This window comes from Acanthopagrus latus, chromosome 9 (assembly GCF_904848185.1).
Source record: "Acanthopagrus latus isolate v.2019 chromosome 9, fAcaLat1.1, whole genome shotgun sequence".
In the NCBI taxonomy this organism is placed as follows: domain Eukaryota; kingdom Metazoa; phylum Chordata; class Actinopteri; order Spariformes; family Sparidae; genus Acanthopagrus; species Acanthopagrus latus.
Window position 1 is genome coordinate 1,304,543 of NC_051047.1, and position 26,695 is coordinate 1,331,237.

Consider the following 26,695-nt stretch of genomic DNA (forward strand, 5'->3'; position numbering starts at 1 on the left):
AATGAGCATTAACTACTTAATTGTAATTTGTGTGCTCTGAACTTAGAACCCATTCTTGGAAAGTGTGAACTTGCGCAACAGTGGGTCTGTCTTCATTCAGCTCTACAACTCAACCACACCTCACACCTCAACTTCAAGTCTGTTGGCTGGAGGCCATCAGGGGCACAACGCTGTTAAATTCTAGATATAATAAGTGACTCAATTGTTCTGAACTGTCTGAAAAGTATATAGAAGTATATGGCTAATAGCTAAGGCTACACCTCCAAGCCTCCATGCTTTATACTATATTATATTTGTTCCAAAAATATATTTTACGGGACAAATTCAGTTATCTCTGATATTGCTTGTGCACCACAAACTGAAACAAGTTTATCCTCTGTCATTTTTCAGCAGATGCCATCAACTAGTACCACAGACATAAATGTTCTAGTTATGGAATGATCATTTAAATCTTGTGGTGCCAGTCCTCTCACCTTCCTTTATTGCTAGTTATGTTCAAAATGAAGCACCATTACACGCTTACATATAATATGAATGATCATGTTTAAGATATTAATCATATCAGTAATGGTGCTCAGACTATTTACATGCAAAAGTGCTCCAGAACAACTGTCCTTATTGTATTCATATTTTCTTAATGAAATATTTGCTGACAGCTCAATCACAAACCTCTGCACCATACTAATGTGTAGTCAGTGAATAGTCACATTGTTAGCCCTCCAGCACATGGCTGTTGTCCATGTTTCACGTCTGGCATTTTAATGGAATGCTAAACACACAGATGTGAATTTTTCTTTAACATGGAGGTGACTATAGCGAAGCCCAACAAAATTCCTCTTTTCTATGAATTTTACTAAGCAGTTGGATGGTTATGATTAGGATGGAGGATGAAGAAATGTGTGTAATGTCTACTGATGTGAAGGGACATAAAATGACCACATGTCTGCCTGCCTCACACAAGCTTATTGACTCAGGTGAAAAAAGTGTATTTGATGAATGATATTTTTGCTTCTTTTATTAAGAAAGTATGGAACATGCCAACCATCACCTTCGTGTGTTTGTGCTAGGACACGTGTATAAGGGCCCAGTAAGCATCAACTTGACAGTTATTATCTTGCATGTCTGTCATTCTGACACACTGTTCCCACAAATAATCATACTACCTGCCTCATGTCACAAAATGCCTTCTCTCCTCCAAAGTGTGTGTGTGTGTGTGTGTGCGTGCGTGCATGCGTGCGTGCGTGCGTGTGTGCGTGCGTGCGTGCGTGCGTGCGTGCGTGTGTGTGTGTTGAGAAAGGAGAGACACAGTGAGAGGAGACAGCAGAGAAAGGCAGATCAATCTCCAGAGTCAAAGGATAAATGTTTTTCTTAGGTTCACGTGCGAAGCAGCCGGCCATGATGTCAGTTGTAGTTGGAATTGAAATGTCCACAGAACAGCATATTGCGCTGTTTCACAGGGGACGGTAAGACATGTGAACAGGGTGCATATACTGTATTTGTGCGTGAATACCATAAAGATTGTGTGAGTCATTCAACTCTGTTCAGTATTCCTGTTCAGGATCAACAGCATCCCTGGAGCTGAAGGGATTCAGCATCTTGCTCATGGACACCACAGCAGAATGGGTCTATCAATCACTACATGACTGTTAAAAGGATGGTTTATCAAGCCACTGTCTTTATTATTCTCATTTTTTTTCTTAAACATTCAGCTTTCTTGTACCATGGGCCCTTGCCCATAACAGGCTGGTCTTCCCTTGTGTAAGTGGATAAGAAAATTCAGTAAGATTACATTGATTAACTAGATGCCACATATTAAGCCTGCTGTCACCTGATCAACATTTTGTCACCAAAGATAAGTTATAGCTTTGTATTTACAGTTACACTGGTATTCCAGCTAAACCCTGATGGAAACAACAGACAAAATATATTTTTATCTTTTATGTGAATTTTAACCACAACTGAATTCAAATCCAAATTCTTACAGTCATCCATTCAATGTATTTACATTCAGTATTTTCTATATCAGAGCTTGAGGTGTGGCCAAGGGTGGCCTGCCAGATGTTTCAGTTGATTTTTTTTCTTTTTTAAATGTATTAATTCATTAGAAAAATAAATAACGCAATGCAGTTTTATTTCTTGTGAGGCAAGAAATGCTCTTTGAATATAGAACACTGATTTAATGATTATGTTGTAGAAACTAGGCATGGCAGCTAGAGTAACAGTTTGCACTGGAAGTCATTTAAGGGAACTTCAGGTACTAGCTCCATTTATGCATCTTAAAAATAAGCATTTACTTTTGGCCTGTGGCCTACCATTAGTTACAAAGAGCCATCTGAAAAGGCGCAGCTCAAAAATGTTTGGAAGAGGGTGGGCCGTTTCAAAAATACCTTGTGTCTATCACCATTTATCACTGCTAACCTAAACCAATGAGATCAACAATATGACAGAGCTACCACCAGCGAAGCTCAGTTGTAAATCTTGCTCCAACAAAAGTCAGTCCAGAGGAAAGTTCAAACATCTTCTTCATTAGGATAAGCCAATCTTTGCTCCTTTGGGGTAATTACATATACTCTCTAGTTCAGATGTTAGTAGCAGCAATGCTAACCTGTAGCTGCCAGTAGTTTCTCATAGGACGCTGTTTGGTTTTGACACTTGTGTGTTTGGCCACAAGCAAAGCTTGAAGGCAGATGAATTTCTGCTTGTGAATCCAACTGCACCACAAGGTAAAATGACATCAGCCTCCATATTTACTGCTTACTCATGTTCCAAGCAGTTAAAAACTGTATCAAGTTCCTGCTTTTACTAACTGAGCATGTCTTTGTTGTCATTAATCTGAATTGTTCTTTGGTGGACATGACATGACATTGCAAGATACAGTAAGACAAAGGCATGCTTGATTCCCTCAGGCTGAACTGATTATCCATGGTTTGAGATATCCATCTTGAATTTTAATGGAACTTAAATGGGACTGTTACACACATACTGTTATCAGCGAATGTGTTTTCCAATATGCACCACTATGAAAACTTTATTTTACAGACCATACAGCGCAGAAAAACAGTGCTTGGAGTCCTTTAAAATGGTGCTGTGATGTACTTTGTCCAGCAGAGAGTGCTCCAACTCCATTATTAGCAACAGTCAGACTCAGCAGGGCAAGCTGTTCATGTAGCGGGCTGCATGGAGGCTGAGTGGGTAGTAGTTTGGATGCAGCGAGGTGAAGCCCTCACGGTAAGTTGCCAACTGGTTTGTGAGTGAAACATATTCTAGAAAGTTGATGAACAATGACCCCACATCATTTTCCCTTTTAAATATAACCACAACCCTATCCCAAACATCTTTCATGCTTATATGACAAATCTAGTTAGCTAGCTAACCACCTGAAGTGCAGTTAGGTCAGTCATTAAAGAAGCAGACTGAAAGGTCCCTCTACAAATAAAGATGAATTGATGGTAATGCTGGGTAGCATAGAAACAACTTGCCCCTTATTTTACTCTCCTCTGTCATTCATTCTAGAGTTGTTTTAGTGATGTTGTAGTAGTTACATAGCAGATTAAACAGTAAGGACTAAGCATCAGAGCATCTTTGTACAGCTCAGCAGAAGATGGTGCGCTGGAGGTTTTAGTCTCTTCAGTGTTAATTTCACACTATGTTGGTTGCGTAATAAAGTTTTAGATCAAATTGAATTGAACTAAATTTGAACAATTTTCATAGATTTGTTTGAATTCTGGATGCTTGACTTATTTATTTGAGTGTCAAATAGGGGGATTTCAACCTCATGAAGTCAGAATGATTGATTTAAATGAAAGGGTTTCAACGCTATAAACTCAGTGGTATCTAGATTTCCACATTAGATATTTTGCATTGGTTAAAAAAAACTGTAATTGTAACTGTATTCAGTTATTTATATAATAAAAAATTATCATGGCTTTCATAAACCTCCACTTAGTTTGTTCTAATTTAAAATATGAGTTTTTATGATGGAAAATACCACAATTGGTACATAGCTCTGCATTGTTATTTTTTTCAGATTTCAGATGAACTGACCTCAGGTACTAATGCCCAGTGACATTTAAGAGCCTGGCACACACACCAAATGACTTAAGTTTGAAGTACTGTAAAGTAATGATGGACTATCAGGAACATGTGTGCAGGCATTACAGACATCTGCAGAGCAACCATAGCACTGATTTGACAACAATGTTTCCTCAAATTCAGACCACTGGATGTGTCATTAGTAACACTATACAACAGGCGGAAGCAGCAGTTTGATAAATCTGGCATGATAGTAGCTACAATTTCAATAATGTTGACATGAAGATCACAAAGATTCAAATAGAACAGATCACATGAAAAATTAACACTAATAGGCTTGATAGTCTATTGACAGTACAGTCCATTAGCCAGGCTGGCTTAACCTTCATCCTCAATCTTCTTTCACCCTCAGAGCTCCTTTTACATTGTCAGCATCGCCCATGTTTTACACAGCTCGATGAAAGTCTGCAGAGAGTGTGTAAAATGTTATTGGGTAAATAAGCAGGGCGCAGGTGCCTTTCTATAGAATTACCACATGTCTAGGCTCATGTTGGCCTGCACTTTCTCATCGAGCCTCATCCTTTCCCATGCTGCTTTTTCACAAGCCGTGTTGTTTTGTTGTCAAATGCATGGTGGGGTTTTTATGGAGCTGAAGAAACCTGAAACAGATATCTGTAACGAGTTCTCATACTGTGGTTTGTGAGCATGTGTGTTATGAATTACAGAGGCCTGTAATGACTGCAGTGTGTCTCGGCAGTGAGGAGGGTCTCCATCCAGCCCATTGGAGCAGCAGTTTGTGGTGTCTGGCCTTGAAGGTGGAGAAATATACTTTGTATGGTTTGTCCTGATAAAATACATCATTATGGAGTGGGTATGGCACCAGGGGCTGCAAGTGAGGGTGGTATGATTGCTCCAAACTGTCACTCCCAGGGCAACAACAAGCATCTTGAGCTGCTGTCCTCCAAATCAATCATTCAAATCAATCAAAATGCCCTGGATAGCCTGAATTAGGGCCTGAGGCCAAGAGGATCCTGGGTCTTGAGAATCTTCAGGGTTTGGCCGCTACATGCTCAGCTGCACTCCTCACAGTTGCAGGCTAGGATGTATCTGTAAGTGGCTGTAATGCGAGTCCCGCCAGCACAGCGCAGCCTCACCGCTTTCAGCTTGGAGGTGTGCGGCCGGCAGCAGGAGCAGGTGCTCTTGAAGGGCTGTTTGAGCACTGAGCTGAAGGAGATGAGGGGGTCTGAGCGGGTCGTATGGCTGCAGTGGCCTTCGCAGCGTGCCAGCAACACCATCTGGAACATAGCAGGCAAATAGACAGGGTTAAAAAATTACAGAAAAAAGTCATTTACACAGGTTAAAAGCTGCTCAGGCTCTGTCAGGGATGGAAGTGAAATGAAGTGAAGTGATGAAAAGTTCTCTGGTTACAATCAGTCCTTTTTTGAATCTGGACTAAAAGTGAGCTGTCTGTTCAGGCTTAAGGCCCATTTAAACTCTACGGTAAAAACAGATACAGACCCTTCTGTCTGTATCCTGAGGTCGTTTCATCCGTCAGAGGATCCGTTGCCTCTGAGCTTACGAATCCGGAGTGCTCCAGACGAAACGGAGCAATACCACCGGAAATCAGGGTGGCAGTATAGAGTCAGAAATCACTCCATTGCGAAAATCGACAAAGAAGAGAGTAGTTGCCGGAAATTCAAAGAAGAAGAAGACGAGATTACAACATTGGACATTTAAAAATGGGGCAAAATTTGGAGAAGAAAAATGTGAGTTGGTGAGAGGGTTCATACATTTATACGATGCCACACTGCTGGGTCATTGTGACAAACAGCACCCATGTCAATGGCTCGTTCATTTATGACACGACACCGCCCTCTAGAGGTTGTGTTACGTCCATAAAAACGCTGAAACCGGACGGAGGTATGTAGGCCAGTAGTGGAGAGAACATTTGGTACAGACGGACAGATTTCATCCGGATCGGGAGGTATAAAGCCAGCTGTAGAATGCCTCGTAATTCTCGAAGCATCTGCCTTTCACCTGCAAACTGGAAGATAGCAACAAGGCCAGTGACTCACTCAGTTTCACACACAGCCATCTGAAGCTTTACATCAGAAGCCCACATTTTTCATCCAGAGTGATCAAGTGGCAAACTATCCTGTGCTGATACTAAACTGCAACAAAACTGCTGTACCAAGCTTTCCCCCGAGCATGTAAGCTCACACTCGCACATGCATGCAGAGACAAAGCAAAGGTCTGATTAGTGTTGCGACCATCCGACTAGCATTCCTCTGTGGGTCACTACATTCCTGTCACCTCCCTAAACAGACTCCTGTGTCATGTCCTTCTGTCAGCTGCTGTGTGTCGCCAACCATGTTCCCACTTTGACAAAAGCCTGTCTGGGGCCATGGCAGGGTGACACACACGCACACTCATGCATATATATATATACACACACACACACACACACACACACACATACATACATCAGGAGTGTTGTCGCCACTTTAAGACCATTTGTCTTTTGTCCCAGTGGAGGATCACACTTTCTAACAGTGCATATTCCTCCTCTGTGACACAACTCTCCTCCTCTACCTGCCTCCTCTCTGTCAGCTCCTTCCTGCTCCTCCTCTTTCGTGACCAACTTAATCAAAAAAGCAGATACAATTTCATTTAATCTTCATTCACCACTTCAGGCATTTACTTAGCTGGGATAGGGATGAACTAACTAGTGGTGTCATTCAAAACATGATGAGGCAGAGAAAACTAGAGATACAGGGGAAGACATTGATATTTGGAGGGGGAGGTGTGTCAGGGGCTGCGTTCCAATACCCATACTACCATGCTATTTAGTATGCTGGAAATGAAATACCAGGTTGTCCAAATGCAACCATTTCACAGTGTGCAAGCCAGTCTGCTTTTCTGGATATCCTGACCTACAAACCTCTGCACAGCAGATAATACATCACATTGAGAGAGCCGCCAAGAGATCACAGACAGATGTCCCTTCACTGACTGATGACAGAATCCACCATGAAGGATCATAGTGCACTGAAGTGTTAAGTGTTACCCATATAATTTGTGCTTTTGTGTACAATGGACATGGTATCAGTAGGGTATCAGTACCCTCCATGACTGCATGACTGCCATCAAGGATTGGATGTCTCTCAACTTCCTTCAATTAAATCCAGACAAAACCTAAGTTCTCTTCTTTGGTCCTAATAATCTCATCCCTGCACTGGATCCATCGATCGGCCCTCTAGCCGCCAATCTCAAACCCTCCTCCAGAAACCTAGGTGTAATCTTTGACCACAATTTACACTTTGACTCACACATAAACAAACTTGTAAAATCCTGCCTTTTCCAACTCCGGAACATCTCAAAAATCAAAGCCATGCTAAAACCAGCCATCTTGAACTTCTAATCCACACCTTCGACTACAGTAATGCTCTTTTCACCTATCAGCAATTGAACTCTAATTATTCTTTGCACATATCTGTACATGTATGTTTGTTTTATTTTATCTTGTTGTTTACTTTTATGTTTGTCTTTAATTAAGTTTTACTTATGTTTACTGTACCCTGTATAGCACTTTGCAAAACCGTGTTTTGAAAGAAGTGCTATTTAAATAAAAACTTACTTACTTACTTACTTACAATAAGTACATGCTGTACTATGACAGGAGGGTGGAGGGTCAAAGTTCAAGGTCCAGTGAGTAGTATGCCCCAGTTGCATGTATATTGGATGTAATAGTTTCGAGGTTTAGGGTTTGTTTATTTGTCATTCTACAACACAGGCTTGTACAATGAAATGCAAGTTGTAGTGCCTTTATGCTATACAATGAAGTATTTCTACAATGGAGTGTTGAGGATGAGTTCAGGAGTTTCACAGCGGGAGGAGAGAGGCTGCTCTGTAGTCTGGTGGTATAGCAGCAGATACATCTGTATCTTTTGCCAGATGGCAGCAGAGTGAACACTGTGACTATAGCTGGGGTGGGTGTCGTCTTTTAGTATCCTTTGGAGCCAGTTAGACATCTCACTTCACCGATGTCACTGATGCTCTGCAGATTGAAGCAAAGTGTAATGTGTATGTGTAGCGAGGGTGGTGAAGCAAGAGAGCGACCGGCAGAAGGTGGAAAAGGTGGAAATGGAATGACCACTTTCAGTTACAGCTAGCTGCCATCTGCCTACTCATAGGGGAGACTTTTTAATGCACACATCGTTCAAATAATATGGTTTGCTGTGCTGTTAACTGCAGCAGACCCTGTTAACTCTCAGACAGCTAGTAAGTGAGCTCTGGAGGAGACAGCTGTGGGCAGTGCCTGAAGCTTCTGCAGGAATACAAACTGAGGATAGCACATAGCTTATGTTATAAACTTTTGAGATTAGAAAGTGGATTTATCTTCAGTCTCACTGTTTTGCAGCAGTGAGATACAGAGGTGCTGAAATCCACTGAACTGTGCTGTAAATCTCTTTTACTTGACTGATAAATGGAGGGAAAATTAGTTGATGAGTGATGCATAAATGTACACAGAGGAAATAGGACAAAGAAAAGACACTGGAGGATAGAACTGAGTCCCTGGTGCGTGCTAACTTTGGTCATAGGCTAAACTGAACACATGCACACAAACACCCTTGGTGCCTGTTGTTGCTCGCTAGCTTACAGCTAATTAAGTCACAAGAATAAGGTTATTTTTGTGTAAACACAGCGTACATGCAAGCCTCAGGTAGCTCGGTAGCTTCCAGCTAGGTGAGCATGTTCCACTAACTAGGCCTCATTTCACTTGCCTCAGCACCATCCACACTCCACCTCTTTGGCCATTTTTGCTAATCAGGAGTTCAGTGCCTGCCCTTCAGAAACCTATTCTACATCACGGTGGCTCTGTGCACTATTATTTACAGTCAGCGGTGTTGAGTCATGATGCAGGTGATTCTGTGTTAACTGTACATACTTTGTGAGGTATAAAACTGTCACTAAGCCAGGTGTACTGTCAGTTCTCTGTGTACTGTAATAGAAAGCCCAACTCATGCTGTGAGTGTGTTCAGCCCTTTGTTCCCTGAGTTGAGCTGTGGTTTGGCCACCTGCTCTTTGGACTCAGAGTCAGAATATTAAAAAAAGACCAAAGAACTGATCACTCACGCTAGCTGAACAACTGCACCGGTGCACAACAAAAGGGCAGAATTTTATAGCTACATTCCACAAAAGCATTCACATGTTTGGCATGATTTAATGGATCATCAGTCTCTTTACATAAAGTGGTTATCTGACAGAGTAAACACTTTTCCTCTTCTTTTTCTTTCTTCTGCCCATCTCTCTCCCTTTAGACAGTGGCAGAGGCAGGAGAGAGCAGGTTGGAACAGCCAAATTGAGTCGCGGCTGAGGTGCAGAATATGTCTGCAGCATGGCCCATGTCCAGCACTACACACACACACACACACACACACACACACACACACACACACACACACACACACACACACACAAACACTCTCCCCAGGAAACCCAGTGTGACTTGTCAAAATGACAGAGAGATGGAGATAAAGAGGGAGAAGGAAGACAAAAAAAAATGCGTCTAAGATAAATTACTCTTAGTGTTGGAGGATTTCTGTTGGCCGCTGCTCTGGGGTTTTCTGAGTCCTGAGGTTTGTTTCCCTGACATTCTTAACAATTTAGATTGTCAGGGGGACTGGCACTGTTAAACCTGGAACATCATGTTATCAAAAATGAGCAGGTGACCACAACGAAGCAGATTGGTTTATAGTGTGTTTGCGTGGGTCTGTATCCGCCTTACCTTTGAGTTGCACTTGTAAATTGGGTGTGTGATGGTCTCCACAAAGTGGTGCCTCATGCATTGATCTGGGTCAGTGTCTCCCAGGTGTGGGTGTCCATTATCGCTGGCCTTGTTGCTGCTGGCAGACTGGACCAAGCCCAGCAGGGGGCAGCACATCAGGACCAGCAGCAGGCCAGAAGGGGGACCCACAGATATTGAAGGTTTCATGACTGAACCACCCCAAGGTCCTCGATCCTCCCGGGATGTCCAACACGTCACAGTGTCTCTGTGATCCTCTGTGTTCCCCTCTGTGTCTCCTTCTCTCTAATGTTCTCACAGTGTTTTGCTCCTCAAACCAAGGTGTATTTCTGGGTCCCACATAGGAAAAAGGGGACGTCTTTGTCCCTGTATAGCTCCTGCAAGTGCAGCAGAGGTTCAAGGTCTGTGAGCTGTAGGGAAAAAAAGTAGAAGGAGGGTCGCTTCGTTTCGCTCCATCCCCCAATGTCTGGATCCACTGCAAGTTGAAGAAAGGAGATAAACAGGAAGGCATCAGTGGGAACATGGGCTGATAAGGTCAAGAAGAAACAATATTGTGTGTGTGGGCAGTATGTTTTGTCTATTACTCATCTGTTTGTCCAAGGGAACTACTATAAGTGTTGGAAAAGATCACATACACCCTTTGTATGTTTGTGTGTCGTGGATGGAGATACCTCCAGACAGCTACCGTACTCATTTATTTTTTGCCAGTTTTGGTAATGTAGTGACTGTTTGATGAGTCTCCAAACCTGGCTGCCTACTTCATCTCCTTAACTCCATGGTCACCCCTGTACACACACTGCACACACACTGCACACACATGTAGACACATAAGTCCTGGTGCTTTTATTACAGGGGAGAAACTTAAGCTATGCACAAACAGCCTGCAGCCAGGCCCTTTCCTCTCCCTAGGAATGACTTTTTCATTAAAACAAATCGCTCTCCCAACAAGCCCACTTATGACTGCAAACCCTCTGTCAGTCCTGCAGCGTATTTTCACATGCATTTATGTAGTTTTTTCTGTTTCCAACTTCATAGTTTTATTGTCCTCTTGACAATAGGGTTCGTGTTAGCGAGCCTGGTGCTGGCTGAGGCAGATTTGCTAACAGGCAATGTGTTGTGAATTAGGGAGAGGTGTGTGTATATGTCAAGTCAAGGAGTGAGAAGGGAGCATAATGATCTGGGGTTCAGGTTTTTTAAAATCTTGCTATTACTGTTTACCTGGTCTTTATAGATGTGTGGCTTTTTATGGTGTGACATCTGTAAATGCATGAATGTTCTGGAATTTGGGTAACTTGACTACTTAGTGTGAAACTACAGAGATCGCCATGATGCTTCTGAGGCTATGCCTTAGCTGTGGTGCGCCTTCTCAAAAATATGCCAACTTCAGCAATTTACTCACCCTGGTTACACCATTAAATCTTAAACTTGCAATGGCACAGTGTAATGGCTGTAGAAAAATGACATCATCTGAGTATTGGTTGGTTCAATATAAATGTCGCTTTACTTTGCTATCACGAATAAACACAGGTCTAATTACAACTAAAAGAAAGTGTGTCTACCATTGCACAACCAAAACAGCAGGAGACATAGTTTTCCCCGGTCCCTTTCCCCAGGTAACGGTGGAACAACTGGAATAACTGTGGAAACTCTACACTGCAAAAGAAGAAGAACCACACTGATGGAGGAGGCAGAGGAGGTGAAGAGGGAGAGTGATGGAGGCTGAGGTAAAACAGGAGCGAACAGACGAATATTCATGCCACCTTCCCAAAATCACAAGATTGATCAGTGCACATCATGCGCGGCAGACGTAGCCAGACGAGACAAAGACGTAAGAAGACATAAGAAGAGGAAACAGACAGGGAGGGACACTGGTACAGGGAGGAAAGGTATGTTAGTGTCTCGCATCTGCAGAGACCCTGCAGCCCTCTGCCTGGATTTTCTTATTTTCTCACTTTGTTGTTCAGGACACTACCAACCAAACATGTGGCTCTTTTACGTCTGAGAATGAGACTCAATATGAGCCATCTTTGTGGTGCATTTAGGAACAGCTGGGACAAATCCTATTGATTCTACCTTTAAGTTCAATAGTCTTTGAATTATATTAAACTGATGTGAGCTTCAGCTAGCTTTGCACAGAAATGGCTGGTAGAAATGTCCTTCAGAGCGACACTTTTACTTTTATACTTTGATTACATTTCAGGGCCTGTACTTTATTAATTTTAGTAAGGAAGTTGAATCAGTACTTCTACTTTTACCAGAATCTTTTTACAAACAAGTATCTGTACTCTTGCTTGAATAAAGAATGTGTGTACTTGCATGTGTGTAATTGACTGTAATTACACTCCTGAGTAGGAGTGTTTGGTACAGTTAAAACAGTAATCAACAGCATTCTATCAAGACTCCCTCTTTACCAGCCATCTTCATTTCTACATGACATTACTGATTTGTTTTAGTGAAGTAAAAAATGCAACCAGCTAACTCAAAACCTTTATACGCCTCTTCACTTATGTGCCGTCCCCAACCTCCCCATTCCAACCCCAATGTTTTTCTTTCTAAGGGGAATCATTTAACCTTAACATTCCTCTTGAGAGAAATAGAAGTATCATTTGGCCTGTTAAAATAAATACTCCCTGAGATGTTTTGTTGGCCCATCGAGCATGTGCTGCAGGGTTTACATAGCAGATGGCCCAGTCCTCTCAGAGCAGCACGCTGCCTTATACAGCCAACACCCATCAGCACCTCCAGCTCTGCCAGCCGTACCTGGTCGAGTGTTACATTGGTGACTGTTATCCCCATCTCTGCTGCTGCTATCACTACCCATATCATTGGGGCATTACACACTCAAGGCAAGTAGGATAGTGTTGGCTATAGGATCATTTAATGGATTAAATCAATAAGAGGCTTCACATGTGAGAGAGGACAAGCAGGGACATGCTATGACCAGATTAAATAAAGATCTATGTTGGAACTGATTTAAATAAACTGTATATCAATACCACCCTCTGTGTTCCCACTAAATACCATTCATACAGCATGCTGCACATGGCAGCCTCATTATAAGCCCAGAGATGCAGAGAACAGCCAGTACTCAGGACTAATTGGCCCCAGGTTTTCTGCTTGTCAGTTAAGTCTGTAGTACACAGCTTTTCTTTTGAAGATATGCATATGCACCTTGTTACAACAAGAGTCGTTATAATAAGGTTAATAGGCTAATAAAAGGGCCACAATAATAGCTGTTATTGCAAAACATTGCATTCTTAACATTGCTATGATCAATGTTGTCACAGTTGATCAAATGACTATTTGTAATGTGAATAGGGTTGCTCATGAAGATGAACCCAGATCATTTCTGGACTCTGGTCATTCCCCTGAGCTCTGGGATTTCAGCTTTTTTCAGGGTTTGTCAGGTTATTGTTTTGGTTATATGTTCCACAACTCCACACTTTCAGTCAACTCTCTTCGCTCTTGTGGTGTTGTTGCCATAGGCAGCTGCTTTTTGAAAAGCTCTAAAAATCTACTGCACACTGTTCAGCACCAAATGCTTGACAAGGTTACCAACTAAATGGTGAACATGGAGGGTGAACAGGGGATTTTAGAAAGTGAAAACATGTTCAATTTATTCAGATTAAAACATGAAATGAAACTGTTCTGGTCACACACAAAAAACATCTGTCCACTCTGATTAACAATTAGTAGAGCTAGCCAGACATTCCCACCATATTCACTTTGTATGTGCAGCAAAGAGGTACAGAGATTTTTTATTGATTGTCATCTGCCTTTTGGCTGCCATAGGAGGCAGCCTTACTCTAACTGCCTTGCTATGCTTACAGGGGCAACCCTCACCACAAGGTGACTGCACATCAAAATTACTCTCTCTTTTGGAGACACAAGCTTAAGCTTTCAAAAAATATCAATACATAGCTAAGAATGGCAGTGGGGTCAGATATAAAGGGGCTTTCAGGATGATATGGAGCTAGAATCTGTGTGAGTGAGTTCATTACTACACTGAGTGTGCAAACTAAGCACCTAGCCGTGTGTGTGATGCTTGCTGCCTCCCAGCCTGTCGATACTATAGGCTGAAGCAGAAGTAAACAGGGTCCGGGCCACTTATATATTTTCTGAGTATAACGATCAGTGTACACATAATGTCTGTTCGTCCGTAATGTCCGTAACGTCCGTAACGTCCGTAACGTTTGTTGTTGGGAATCGACCCAATCATCCATTCTCATTCCATTCTGTTGTAAAGCACAGGTCTGATGTACTGTCATCATGTTTTTTGAGGAGTGGTTGGATCAAAACTCACCTTGGGTCCTTGTTGGCACACAGCTCCACAAAATACAACAAGTCACTCATTCTGAAATTACCCATGAAATTTCCACTCAATTAAAATAAACAACTTCACTTGATGACAATTGTAGTAAAACTGCTGCAAAGCCAGGAAAACTTCACCAAGAAAGTCAAATTTTCCATTTGACGAGGCAATGGATTTTTTGGACTACAAATCCATCTTATCTTTGACAGAATGCGACACATTTGAGCTTGAGGAAAATCATGTGGGCTGGTACAGGAAACACAGTGAGGTCATGGGCATGGCTGGTGTCTTAGCTACACTAGTCCTAAATGGGTCCAGTCTAGCTCTCTAGTTCTGTCATCCTTTAGCCACTGACCTGACAACAGTGGCATTAATCTGTGTTCAAAGCTAAGCAGAATGAGAATGCTGTGCTTGGGGTAAAACACTGAAAAAACAGTGGGGTAGGGTGGGTAAAGAGATATTCTGGCCTTGCAAAGAAGGAGGGAGTAAGGTATGTTGTACAGATCCAGTAAAAGACTAAGTCCTGGACACCCCTACTGTAGGTTGCTAAGCTTAGTTCAGAGTGGGGATTTAATAAACTGTCAACTGTTTCAGCTCTAGAATAACCCCATATATCTATCCTGTTTTTACATTCCAGGTAAGTGTCATTAATACATCAGCAAAGTCTGTCTAGTCTGTTCAGTTTTTCCTTAAACAAATTATCAAACAAATTCTTTAACTGACCGATGTGGAATTCCCCGCACTCAAAAACTAATTAGAGAGCCACAGCTGAAGACCCACAAGCAGAAGAATATCTTAAACAGCATGCATTGTATGTTACTAGTGTGGAGACCTTTTCTCTGAGTGTGCGTTTACTGCTTGTTGAAAGACGTATCAGATGTCATTCAGCAAATCAAATTTTGCAAATTCCACTTCATTTTCGTCGCTATGGCTTTAGCAGTAAAGGGCAGATTGTTTAAGGAGGGCCCAGTATATGCAAAAAGATGGTGGTGAAGAATATCTGGGGATCCAAAACCACAACACAATCCCTCCTTATATTCAACAATCCCCCTGGTTTGAAGCTTTAGGACTTTGGGAGTTATGAGTGCAGACATTGTGATGTCTCTCTCAGAGGCTACAGTGGGAAAAATGTCTCCTTCCCCACACACACACGCACACATGCAGGGCTTGACATGCCACTGATGTAGTGGTGGAGTGCTAATTTACTCAAGTGCTGTAGTTTTATACTTTGTTGTTCTTCTATGAAGTACTTGTAATGTTCTTTACTTGAGTAATTAAACGTTGTGCTACTTCATACTTCCTACTCACAAACATGAAGGGAAATATCTTTATTTTTAAAATGTTTTACTCCAATACAATTATTAGACCGCTATAGTACTTACTTAGTTTGATGAATAAGAATTTCCATTATAATCCTAGATATGAATACGACACTTTATAATGTAACAATGAAAAGGGCCATTCTTCTGCATACTGAGTGCTTTTTAGAGAAAGCCTCCCAACTGTTCTGGCCATATGCTCTGTAGAACAGAATTTTCTACCTTTTGGTCTTAGCAGTGGGGTGGATATATGAATAAACCCCTGCCCACCTTTCTTATGGGTTTTGTTCTCAGACAAGCAAACCGGCACAAACACCTACATTAGGTTTACAAGGGGGCTGTTTGGTTTTGTGCTGCTGCTCTGGGGCTCTAAATATTGCTCAGATGTTGGTGTATGATGGCACACAGGCGGGGCTGAGGAGCCAGAACTTCAGAGGGATCCTCCACCTTTTCACTGCGGCCAGCAGGCAGCTGAGTACACAGTTGTTATCGAGGGACGGGGTTGTGAAGTGGCAATGGGCTGCTCAGTTATAGAGCCATTGATGCCATGCACAGAAAACAGGTGCACAGCAGAGGAGTGAGGGAAATTGACAGGTAGAGTGGGGGAAGCGGCTTTCCAATTACATCATCACACTCCTATCTGATTTGATCTTGTGCTTCAACCCCCCCCCCCCAAAAAAAAACCTCACCTCCCTCCATTGTTTCACCAGCTTTTAATAAACTAAAGGGCAGATTCCTGACTGAAGCAAGGGGGGTGGGCAGACCAACAGACCTGTCCTCCAGCCACACACACACACACACACACACACACACATGCAGTTTGGCATGCAGAGTGCCAAGCTCTTCCACTGTCTACTGACGCCAGCTCCTGAAACACACACACACACAAACTTACTCTTTCCTCTCTGTCTCACACCACACACACCCTCTCTTACCCTCCCCATGTGCTAACCCCCCTAAAAGCTAAGCTCCTCACTAAATATATCCCCCACAGTAAAGATAAGACAAACAGTGTGGATTTGAGAGCAGGGTACAGCCAATGACAGACAGCCATGTGAGCTGGAGCTAAGCTTGTGTTAGCTTTACAATTTAGGCTTCTCAGAAACAGCAGAGAGCCAGAGAGAGAAATGAAAGAGACAGGGGACATATGTATGAATATTCACAGATTTCTATTGCTTTCTGGCTGCTGGTTAGTGTATCATGATGTGGGAGCTGATCAGAACGTGGAGTTAAATTTGATGTAATTTAATAGAACAGAAAACAGAACTCCTACTCCTGCTGGTTCAAAAAAACGTGCACGTCAGTTTCTATATCTGCCTCCTCTGTTCTCTGCATCCTCGTCAGTAAGAAAGAAACACTGAGAACGTAGTGATCTGCAGTCTAAAGCCATTGCATAAAACTGGATCAATCCTCCATTCAGCTCCAAGCCTGAGGCGCTCTCAAAAAGAGCAAGCGAAGGAGTTGTAGGCGTGTTTGTTTTATCCCTTTGGACCAGGCTTCTTGGGGCAGCACAGATCCGTCACATGCTTGTCTTACAGGACAGTGTTAAGGAACTTGTCAATGGCCTGCAGTTCGTGCAGAGGATCCATTTGTCAGGAGCACATTCCTGCGGCAGTGAGACTGCCTATCACAGCTTCAACACTGTCCAAATAAATACACTCACAATGGGCCCCTGTGTGTGTGCGTGTGTGTTTGCAATGCATGTGTGAGAATATGAAACATGAGATCACAGACACAAAGCCATCCATGTGCTGCTCTGCCAGAGCATTGCCGTCTATCTGCACCTGAATGTGCAATCTTTCAAACACACCTCCTACTCCTCTTCCTCACCTTTCTCTTCTCCAAACAGTTCAAAGGTGATTTAGAGTTTGAGGCGAGGACGCAGACTCAATCAATGCAGAGAAAAAACACAGACATTTCCTTACAATAGAAACGGTTTCTCATCTGGTGTCACTGGACATGGAGAGGGATGTCTGCAGGGATGTTTGCTTCACACATCTCTTTCTCTTTTCCTCCTCTTGTGTCAGACTCTGTCACTCTCACCTCCTTCGGCTCTCCTTCAGTTTCATTCTGTTTATTCTATTTATTGTGTCCTTCTCAGGCACTGCCTGTCCTCTGAGGGGTTCACTATTCCTGTCTCTTTCTCAAATGTTTTTCCTCCGACTTAGAGTTTTTCTCTCACCCCTCTCATTATCCCCTAGTCTTTTGCAGTCACTTCATTTTTCATTTAAACACCTTCTCCCTCTCTCTTTCTCCCACACACACGCCTCTCGTTCTCAGTTCGATGGAAGTGGTAGCTCATCTCCTCCTCCTCCTACCTACCACAGAGTCTATTATATCTGTCATCATCTCCTTCTAGCATAAGCCAGCAGCCCGGGACCCACAGGACAGGCCAAGTCAATCACACACTCACGAACATAAACGCACACACCTGTAAAACACATACCCATAAGTTATTCACACCGCTATTAACCTCATGCTCCAGCATACACACTCCCTACAAGCTCTGTGAGTTGCACTATCCCTCCAGCTTCACTGTCAGTGCCTGATAAGCAAATCCGCCAGCATCAACACAAACATGTTGATTCCTATTACACATCATGTCACACTGTCACTGTTTCCTAATCAGAACCACTTGCAGATTCTGGACACGTGGGGCAGAAAATACCTGCAATAAAAGAGGAATGTGCACCTGAGCTTCGGGATGTGCAGCAGAGAAAGAGTCAGCCCAAGTTTAACTCATGCATGTAAAATGAAAATGCATAGTGTTATCTCACATCCAGCCCATAGCAGTTAATCCTAATTACACAACTGTGCAACATCTGTCAAAAAGTCACTTAGGTTTTGATAGAACAGATCTTCAGGTAGTCAAAAAAGAAAGACAGATCTCCACAGTAGTGTGCTGGTTTGACACCCAGGCTGGTTGTCTTACCTTCAGCTCCCAGCAGCAGAAAGACAGAAGAGGTATCCAGACAGAGGCTGAGATCCTGTACGCAACACTGGTTTGTTGTTCAGCTGTTATTTACCAGCCAGCTCCTCTCTACTCCTGCTTCTACCTCTCTCTCTATCTCTCTGTCTCTCTCTCTCTCACACACACAGATTGTCTGTACGCTATTTTATCCTCCTCTGTCTTACTGTCTCTCTCACCTCCTCTCCCTCTCTCTCTCTCCCTCTCTCTCTCTCTCTCTCCCTCTCTCTCTCTCTTCCTCTCTCTCTCTCTCTCTCTCTCTCTCTCTCTCTCTCTCTCTCTCTCCCTCTCTCTCTCTCTCCTGTCCAACACTCACACTCTCTCACTTTTCTTTAGGAGGGAAATCACCAGAAGGAGGGAGCAGCCTGGATGCTCTGTCTGCGAGGACGATCGTCACATGTGGATCGTGACACAGCAATCGTATATCATACGCCCTTTCCTCCTCTCTCTCTTTCCCTCTATCACACACACACACCAGCTGACGCACTGACACGCTTCACAGTGGCAAATGGGAATACCAGCCCTGGACGGCTCTGCTGGCCCCATCAACACAGAGCTGACCAAAAGCTGCAGCCAGTTTTATGAGGTCAGGGTTATAAAACTGTTAGCAGATTGAGTTTATTTAAAAACAACTGGCCCCTGTGGCCCTCCTCTTCACGCGCTTTCCCCTACCATGACATGAGGGGAGGGGGTGTGCAGGTGGGGTGGGTAAGGGGGAGGAGGTGATCAAGCGAAGAGGAGTTAAATGGGAGATTAGATAACTCACTCAAAAAGCAAGTTTGCAAATGTTCAAATGACCAAATAAAGATGTCATTTCTCTAAATTTACACTCTGCATGGATTTGAATAAAAAAAAACAACCAATGCATTCATCATACTTGTACAGGACCCAGTGGGTCAGTAGACATTTCTTTTTGAATGATTTGTTTTCATCTGTAAACAATAATATAATGGTGCTGTGCCTGTAGGTTTGGAAATGATAAAAACAACAGCAACAGAGCATGGCACGGAGCAGATCCAAACTGTGACGGTGCCATCTGTATTCTCACAAGGCTCAACATGACGACAGACACCCTGAAGTTATAAATGGGACAAACTATGATGAATGGAAAGCTAATAATGAGGAAGGCATCACTGTTACCCTGAGACAAGGGCAATCATACCTTCACCAAGGCTTTCCACATAACTGCTGCCAGGATATTGCTTTATATTACAACAGTTACTCTGCTTCTTTCTCAGCATTTGGTAGCTGAGAACTGCAATTTAAGAAATGCACTTATGGCAAAGGTGTAGGTCCTGTAATTTAGGTGTGGAAGGAATTCAGAGGAAAAGAAGGACACAGAGCCAGATAACCAAGTCACATCGTCTAATGCTGAAGTACTGAGGAGGCATTCCTTCAACAGGTTTCACAGAGGGTGAGAGCAGGTTGGAGAGGGCACAACATAGCCTGGTTTAAGTAGAAAAGCAGTCACACAGTATGGGAATAGGTGCAATGCCAAAAAGGCAAAAAATAAATAAATAAATAACAAGAGCTGTGTGAGGCTGGCAGCATATGTTTAGATAGTCATTCTCTCTCTCTCTCTCTCTCTCTCTCTCACACACACTCACACACACACACACACACACACACACACACACACACACACACACACACACACACACACACACACACACACACACACACACACAACCACTTCATGGTATGCAGAGTCCAAACTCTCTGGGGAAATAAGGGGAGCAAGCAGCACCACACTAAGTAGGGCTTAGTGGGTCAAAAGTTTAAGAAGCACAATTACCTGAAAGACCTCAGCTAACCCCAGAATTTCTCACCTTCTGTTCCCTGACACATGCACACACACACCTTTGACAGAGGTGATTTACAGCCAGCAGCAGGAGAGGGTGAAAACTTAAACACCACTAACAGGCTCCTAGAGAAAAATAGAGCATGAGAGCCATGTAAGAATAGTTTGTATTTTGATTACACTTTCAAGCACTGTAAATGATCACCACTGTGAACAGTATCAAATTAAATGGCCATAACTCACCTGAACAGCATCTGACTGCCTCTCCTTGGCTTACTCAGCTTGTGTCCACATGAGCGGTGGTGACAGGGAGTGAATGACTTCAGATAATGTATCATAATATCACATTAAGAAAATGTTCAGCAAAGCCAAATGTGAATCCCATATGTGGAGAGAGGAGGGTGGGGTAAGAGGCAGAGAGCGGGGGAAAGCCAGAAGCCAGAAGATATATTGAGCAAAAGGAGGGGATATATTGAGATGACATACCACTGCAAAAGCAGCTTTGTGACAACTTGTAAAAACTTTCACTTTCTGTAGCAATTGAGGGTAAATGGACAGTAATGTAATTACAGTGATGTTGTCCCTATGTGACAGCTGATGACAGGTAACCTACTTTTTAAGATAATGATAAACTCTTTACTCCCACCAATATTTATTGAAATTTCAACTTGGATCCAAGTCCATCTTACTAATGTGCAACAGCCTGGACCATTCTGGCCCATACCCTGTGGCTGCTCACATTAGCGATTAGGCTGCAGGTCAGGCACTACCCGTGTTGTATCACTGTATAAGCTACCATTAAAGGTTTAATTTGTCAAGATTGGACAGAATTTGAAGGTGGCTCCAGAACTACTTCAGCTATTTTTGTCTGTAGCAACTAGTTGCAATTAGCAATTGACACAGTTAAACTATGGGGCTAATGGTGCATTCCATTTACTTCAGTCGAAACTTGGAATTTATACCCAAGTTGACACAATCCAGTAAAGCACATTGGAAAAAATGTGTCTAGTCAGGTTAGCCATTGTTAGCCAATGCATTAGACAGTGTTTTAGATCACAGCCTCAGGGGGCCAGGGGATACAGTACAGAGGTGATTTACAGCGGCTTTGACCAGGACTGTGACTCCAGGGATGAGAGGACACAGCAGGTGGAGACATGAGAGGTATGAAGTGGCAGAGGAGGGAGAAGGAGAGTCGGGCATCAGAAGCAAGCAACAACATTGTGTAGAGTTTGAATGAAGTGTGTTAACACTCTCATCTTAGTATGAAAGAGAGAAACTTGAATTCAGTTGGTGTATTTTTCTGTTAATTAAGGAAAGTGGTTGTAAAAATGTTGTCTTTCGTCTTGACACTTTGTGAGTTTATTTCATTTAATTAGGAGAATGGGTGCCATACTTATTGCTAGCTTACATCTCACAGTTGAAACTACGGGGGAAATCAAACTGTCACCTGTTTTCATAAAAAATTGGGAAGTAGGAGGCAGGAGGGCAGGAGCTAGCTGGCATCTTAAGCAGGCATCTCTTTAGAACAGAACATAGATGTTTTTTGACATTACAAATTCCAGCCATATCTCACAAATTGCTCCTTTAAGAGTGTCACATGGCAGTTGCTTTGATGAAGTCCCACCTTGTGCTGAAGGCAGTCCACATTCTGTCCCCATGAGCACCAGCTGCTGAGATGTGACTGGACTTGACATGACATGTGTCATCTCAACCTCCATCTCCGCTAATCCTGTTAGCAGGGCAGGGTCACATCACAGCCCAATCACACCAGAGTCACACATTCACTGGCCTATGGGCATGGTGTCCTAACACTAGCAACGTTTGTCTTTGCTGTTGTAAAGAGTTAAAAATATTCTCGCTCAGTTTTCAAACAAAGCTCTCCGTTCTTTCTTTTAGTGCAGGAAGCCTATTTCAAGCTGGTTTCGTATTATGTGTGTGGGGCCCAAAGCTGTAGACTGACTGATGGTGTACAAACATTTTCAGTCTTCATTTGAAAGATTGATTTCCAGGCTTATTTTAAGCTACATGAAAAAAATGGAAAGGAGCAATAATTTTGGGAGATTTATGTGGACCGCTGTGCAACAGAAAAACTGTCTCCGTAGGGAGCCAAAAGCCTGACAAAAAATAGTCCCATAGTTATAATTTACAGCTGGTGTAGAATAACTTTTTCTTCTCTTGACCAGGTAAAGTAATGTCACAGCAGCTGCCAAAGACAACTGATATTTGATGAGTGTACCAGGTCTGGTTTTGCACTTCAGGAGAAAACACAGTTAGCCAGTGCAAGTGCTCAGAATCAAGGTAGAATGTCCCATACAGGAATAAAACACTGGTATCAAAGAGTCATCTAAGACGGAGTTGAGGACACGGTGAGTGCAGACCACAGCGCAGCTAATGATCTTAACACTCATTTACACACAAATACACAGTCACATGATATCGCAGGATGGGAACCACAGCCCAGGGTGAGAGGTTCGTGGACAAAGATGGAACAAAATAGAAAGGGTGAAATATTCTGAGACAGAGATAGAGGGAGACGTGGAATAGTGAGAGAGCAGCTAAGTGTTTCCCCATGTGCACCTGGGGCAGTTGCTGACCCTGTAAAGCAGGGTCTAAGCCTTAGCCCTCCCTCCCTCTCTCCACCCCCTCTCTCAGTGCCAATGCCCATAGGCACCGAGGAATCGCTGGAATGAAGGAGAGTGTCCAAAAACAGTCCGCTACACTTTCATTATCTAAGTTGTAGTGCTGTTACAGAAGGCCTCCAGTTTGACCCAGACACTTACAGGCTGCTGCATCTTTGCTCCAGCCTGTCTGGGACAGTGACTCAGTGAGCTCTGGCAATGATCCATCATTTTGTTCCACGCTGAGGTATCAGATCTGTCTACAAAATTTTATGAAGAAACGCACTGTTGCCACATGATGTATAATTAGTTTGCTTATACCTTAATTGTTCATGTAGCTCCATCGTCAAGCCAAAATTTTAAATTGTACAATATTTTATACATTTTATGACTATTATATGATTTCAGCCTCAGCTGTACTTTGTATCTAGTATCAGTTAATAAATGTTAGCATGCTATCATGCTCATCTAAAAGGGTGAGTATGCAACATTGAATAAGAGCTGCTAGCCTGATAGGAGATTCTCTACCTTGTTCAATTAAAAGTGTAGGCTGAACTACAGTGGGCAGCAATACCACTCACTGCTGCTCAGTATCTTCACTGTAGCTATCTTTGGCTGTAGCAACTAGCTGCCATTTGCATGTAGCTCAAATAGCCATGGGGCTTACTGGCCCTGTTAGCTGACGAGAGTCTGTCTGCACCGCAACCTTGGATAACAAGGAGGACTGAGGCAACAGAGCTCAGCTCAACCAGCAGCGTTGCCAGATCTGTGTGCCAAAACTGGCCCAAAACCAGCCAGACACTGAATAAAACAGCCCCAAAAAAACAGCCTAATACACGAACTCAAAATATTCCCTCATACTGCTTTTGAAACCCAACATTTTTGCTATCATTGACAGAAGTTTTATACTATCTACAAAGTAACACCATGAATGTTTTGTGTGATTTAAAAGGAGTTTTCCCAAAACAGTTCTTTCACCTGTTCCTACAATGTGAGTATATTCTCATAAATAAAATATAGCTTTGCGATCAGCTATTACCCTGACACATAGACCACCTTGTCTTTTTGCTTTCTCTTCATTTCTCCCTTTTCCTCCTTGCCTAGAAAACACCATTGTAATACTGTTAGTCTACAGTATTGCTGGAGTTAATGCCAAATCGTGTTTCAACTGAAAACATGTTGCATTGTTGCTAACCTTTTCATTTTAATCATATTCTGATAGTAAGTGCATGTTTAAATGGCTATATATTTACTGTCAGTATTCTTTCAACCGATACACATTATCATGTTAATTCACAGCTATTTAATAACATACACAATATATATACTATATGTGTTAATAGATTGTGTGTTTAAAATCATCTTAGTTCGGTTCACTGTTTCTGTTGAAGGTGAACATCCTGGGAACAGACATTGAGATGGTGACATCTTACAAGTACCTGGGAGTTCACCTGAACAATAAACCGGACTGGACTGATCACATCTCAGCAGCAGCATCAGGAGGAGACTTGATAAACTTATCAAGAAGGCCAGCTCCATCCTGGGATGCCCTCTCGACTCACTGCAGGTGGTGGGAGAGAGCAGGATGATGGACAAGCTGTCATCGCTGCTGCTGCAGGAGTCCCGCCCCCTGCAGGACACTATCTCAGCACTGGGCAGCTGCTTCAGCAACAGACTGATTCACCCTAAGTGTGTGAAGGAGAGGTAACCCAGGTCCTTCCTCTCTGCTGCTGTCAGACTTTCTTTCAAGAGAATGTGAATGAACATCAGCGTTGACAGGAGAAGACTCCATCCTGGGATGCCTTCTTCACTCAGTGCAGGTGGTGGGAGAGAGCAGGAAGATCGCTAATCGCTAATACATCGCTAAAATATATATATGTGTGTATATATATATATATATATATATATATATATATATATATATATATATATATATATATATATATATATATATATATATATTATGTTTTAAACTACTGTTCAGGCCATACAGTGTCTTACTAATTGCTCCTTTGAATGCTCGACCTCTCAGTTTTGAATGGGTTAATACATAATACAGAATATAGGTACTCGGATTCCAATCCCAAAGAAGGGTTTTACTGTTTTTTTTTTTTTTTTATTAAATTAAGCAACCACATTCAAACTTACACAATGATATCATTTACTAGAAGTTTATTCAGAGTAAACTGTAGAGCCAAAAGTTGCTGCTCTGGGGGAAGAGTTCTGAGAAACATCTGAATGCAGGTGCTCTGTGATGTGTGTGTGTCTGTGTGCTTCCAGGTTTAGGATTTGTTGTCAGGAGAAAAGAAAGGCATGCAGCCAGTAAACAGAAACTTTCCCCCTCTTGTTCTCAAATATCTGTTTAGACTTCATAGATTAGCCATGACTCCATCAGACTTGCATTAAGCCCATCACGCACATTCATATGCCTGCACACAAACACACCGATCCTCTTAACCCCAGAGACATTTATGACCTTCCTGTATATCAATTTTTACAGTGCACTGCTCCTGAGCAGAACGGCAGTAAAGTGGAACCAGGACAAAACAAGAGAACCAGATCTTTTACAGCAACCTCCATGTTCTGCTGAGTAGAGACAGAGACAACAGAGGGCAGACGCTGAAACCCCATCAACAAAATATTGCGTGCTGAGTGGAGACGTCATCGGGGAGGGTGATTCATGATGGCTTAAGACCACTGTGTCTTTTTAAAAATATTTGTGGGTTAGGATTGTCTTAAAAGATATTCACCGTTAAGAATCAAATTGGGATGAGATAACACCCCTTGTATCTTATAGTCAAATAAATGGACATTCAGTAGAGCATATACCTCTGCAAAGGCCAACAGTCCCCCAATTCAATCAAGCCTAATCCAATATCAATTCCTATCTTGCAATGTAAAAGAAAGAGAGAAATAAATCTATTCTGAGCTGTGACCCATCCTCCATTCAAGATTTGAGGAAATCCATTCAGTAGTTTTTATGTAATCCTTGGTGAAGATAATAAGAAATACTAAGGAGATAAGGCTGGTGATATTCTTATTATCAACAAATCGCCTGAAAACACCAACATTTACACTGAACTGTTCCTACTACATTGTTAGTCTATTCATGGGATTTAGTGACTCATCATATCTTAAGTTCCCCTCCAGTCTAAAACGTTTTTCTCCTTGATAATACAGTTCATGTTTGAGTGTCAGTGTGCATAATGAAGTATGTGCAAAGTTTGACACTAAAAGTCTATTCATATATCATATTCATCTGCTGAAGGTGGAACATGTCTGTGTGCTCATTTTGAATCCCATCCTGCTCCAATATTGAACTTGTGGAAATCCTTCAGTACACATACACTGTGAATGGACCTTACCAATGAATTAGGAAACAACTGTTTTTGCAGCAGTTCAGCTAAGATGAGGATGCTCATTCTAACTCATTCAGTTTGCTGTTTTTGTGCCACAAAACATGAGGGGGCAGAAAATGAGTCAGAAATTGACAGGAGGAGAAGAAGAGATGGCTATGGAGGGAGGGGTGTCGAGGGGTTTCACTGTCCTCCATCTCTCACACTGTGCCACAGAAGACAAAAAAAGCCATGTGTGTACCCAGGAAGCTCCCTGCCAGTACTGACCGCATCAACGTCATCCTTTGTGTTTTGCGGGCGGGTGACTAGAGAAGCTAATATTTTGGTATGTGTGAAAACAGAGAGGACCAGATAATGCCTGGGGTGATGTAATGTCCTGTTTCTGTGCTCAGTGTGACGGAGGTGGGGGGGCTGCTAGCTACATAAAGGGGGGTTGGGTGTTTCATTACCTAATGTTTGACTTATCCCCTTACTAAAATTTGC

General features: G+C 42.6%; 1 protein-coding gene across 1 annotated transcript; it reads right to left on the reverse strand.

Annotated features, from left to right (window-relative positions):
- Positions 1-1,150: 1,150 nt before the first annotated feature.
- Positions 1,151-18,600, reverse strand: LOC119026128 (norrin cystine knot growth factor NDP). Its single transcript, XM_037110271.1, has 3 exons — positions 18,402-18,600; positions 9,821-10,313; positions 1,151-5,327 (listed from the first exon to the last, which is right to left on the reverse strand). Exons 2-3 carry the CDS (start codon positions 10,025-10,027, stop codon positions 5,103-5,105), a joined length of 432 nt encoding a protein of 143 aa, XP_036966166.1. The 5' UTR covers positions 10,028-10,313; positions 18,402-18,600; the 3' UTR covers positions 1,151-5,102.
- Positions 18,601-26,695: the final 8,095 nt, after the last annotated feature.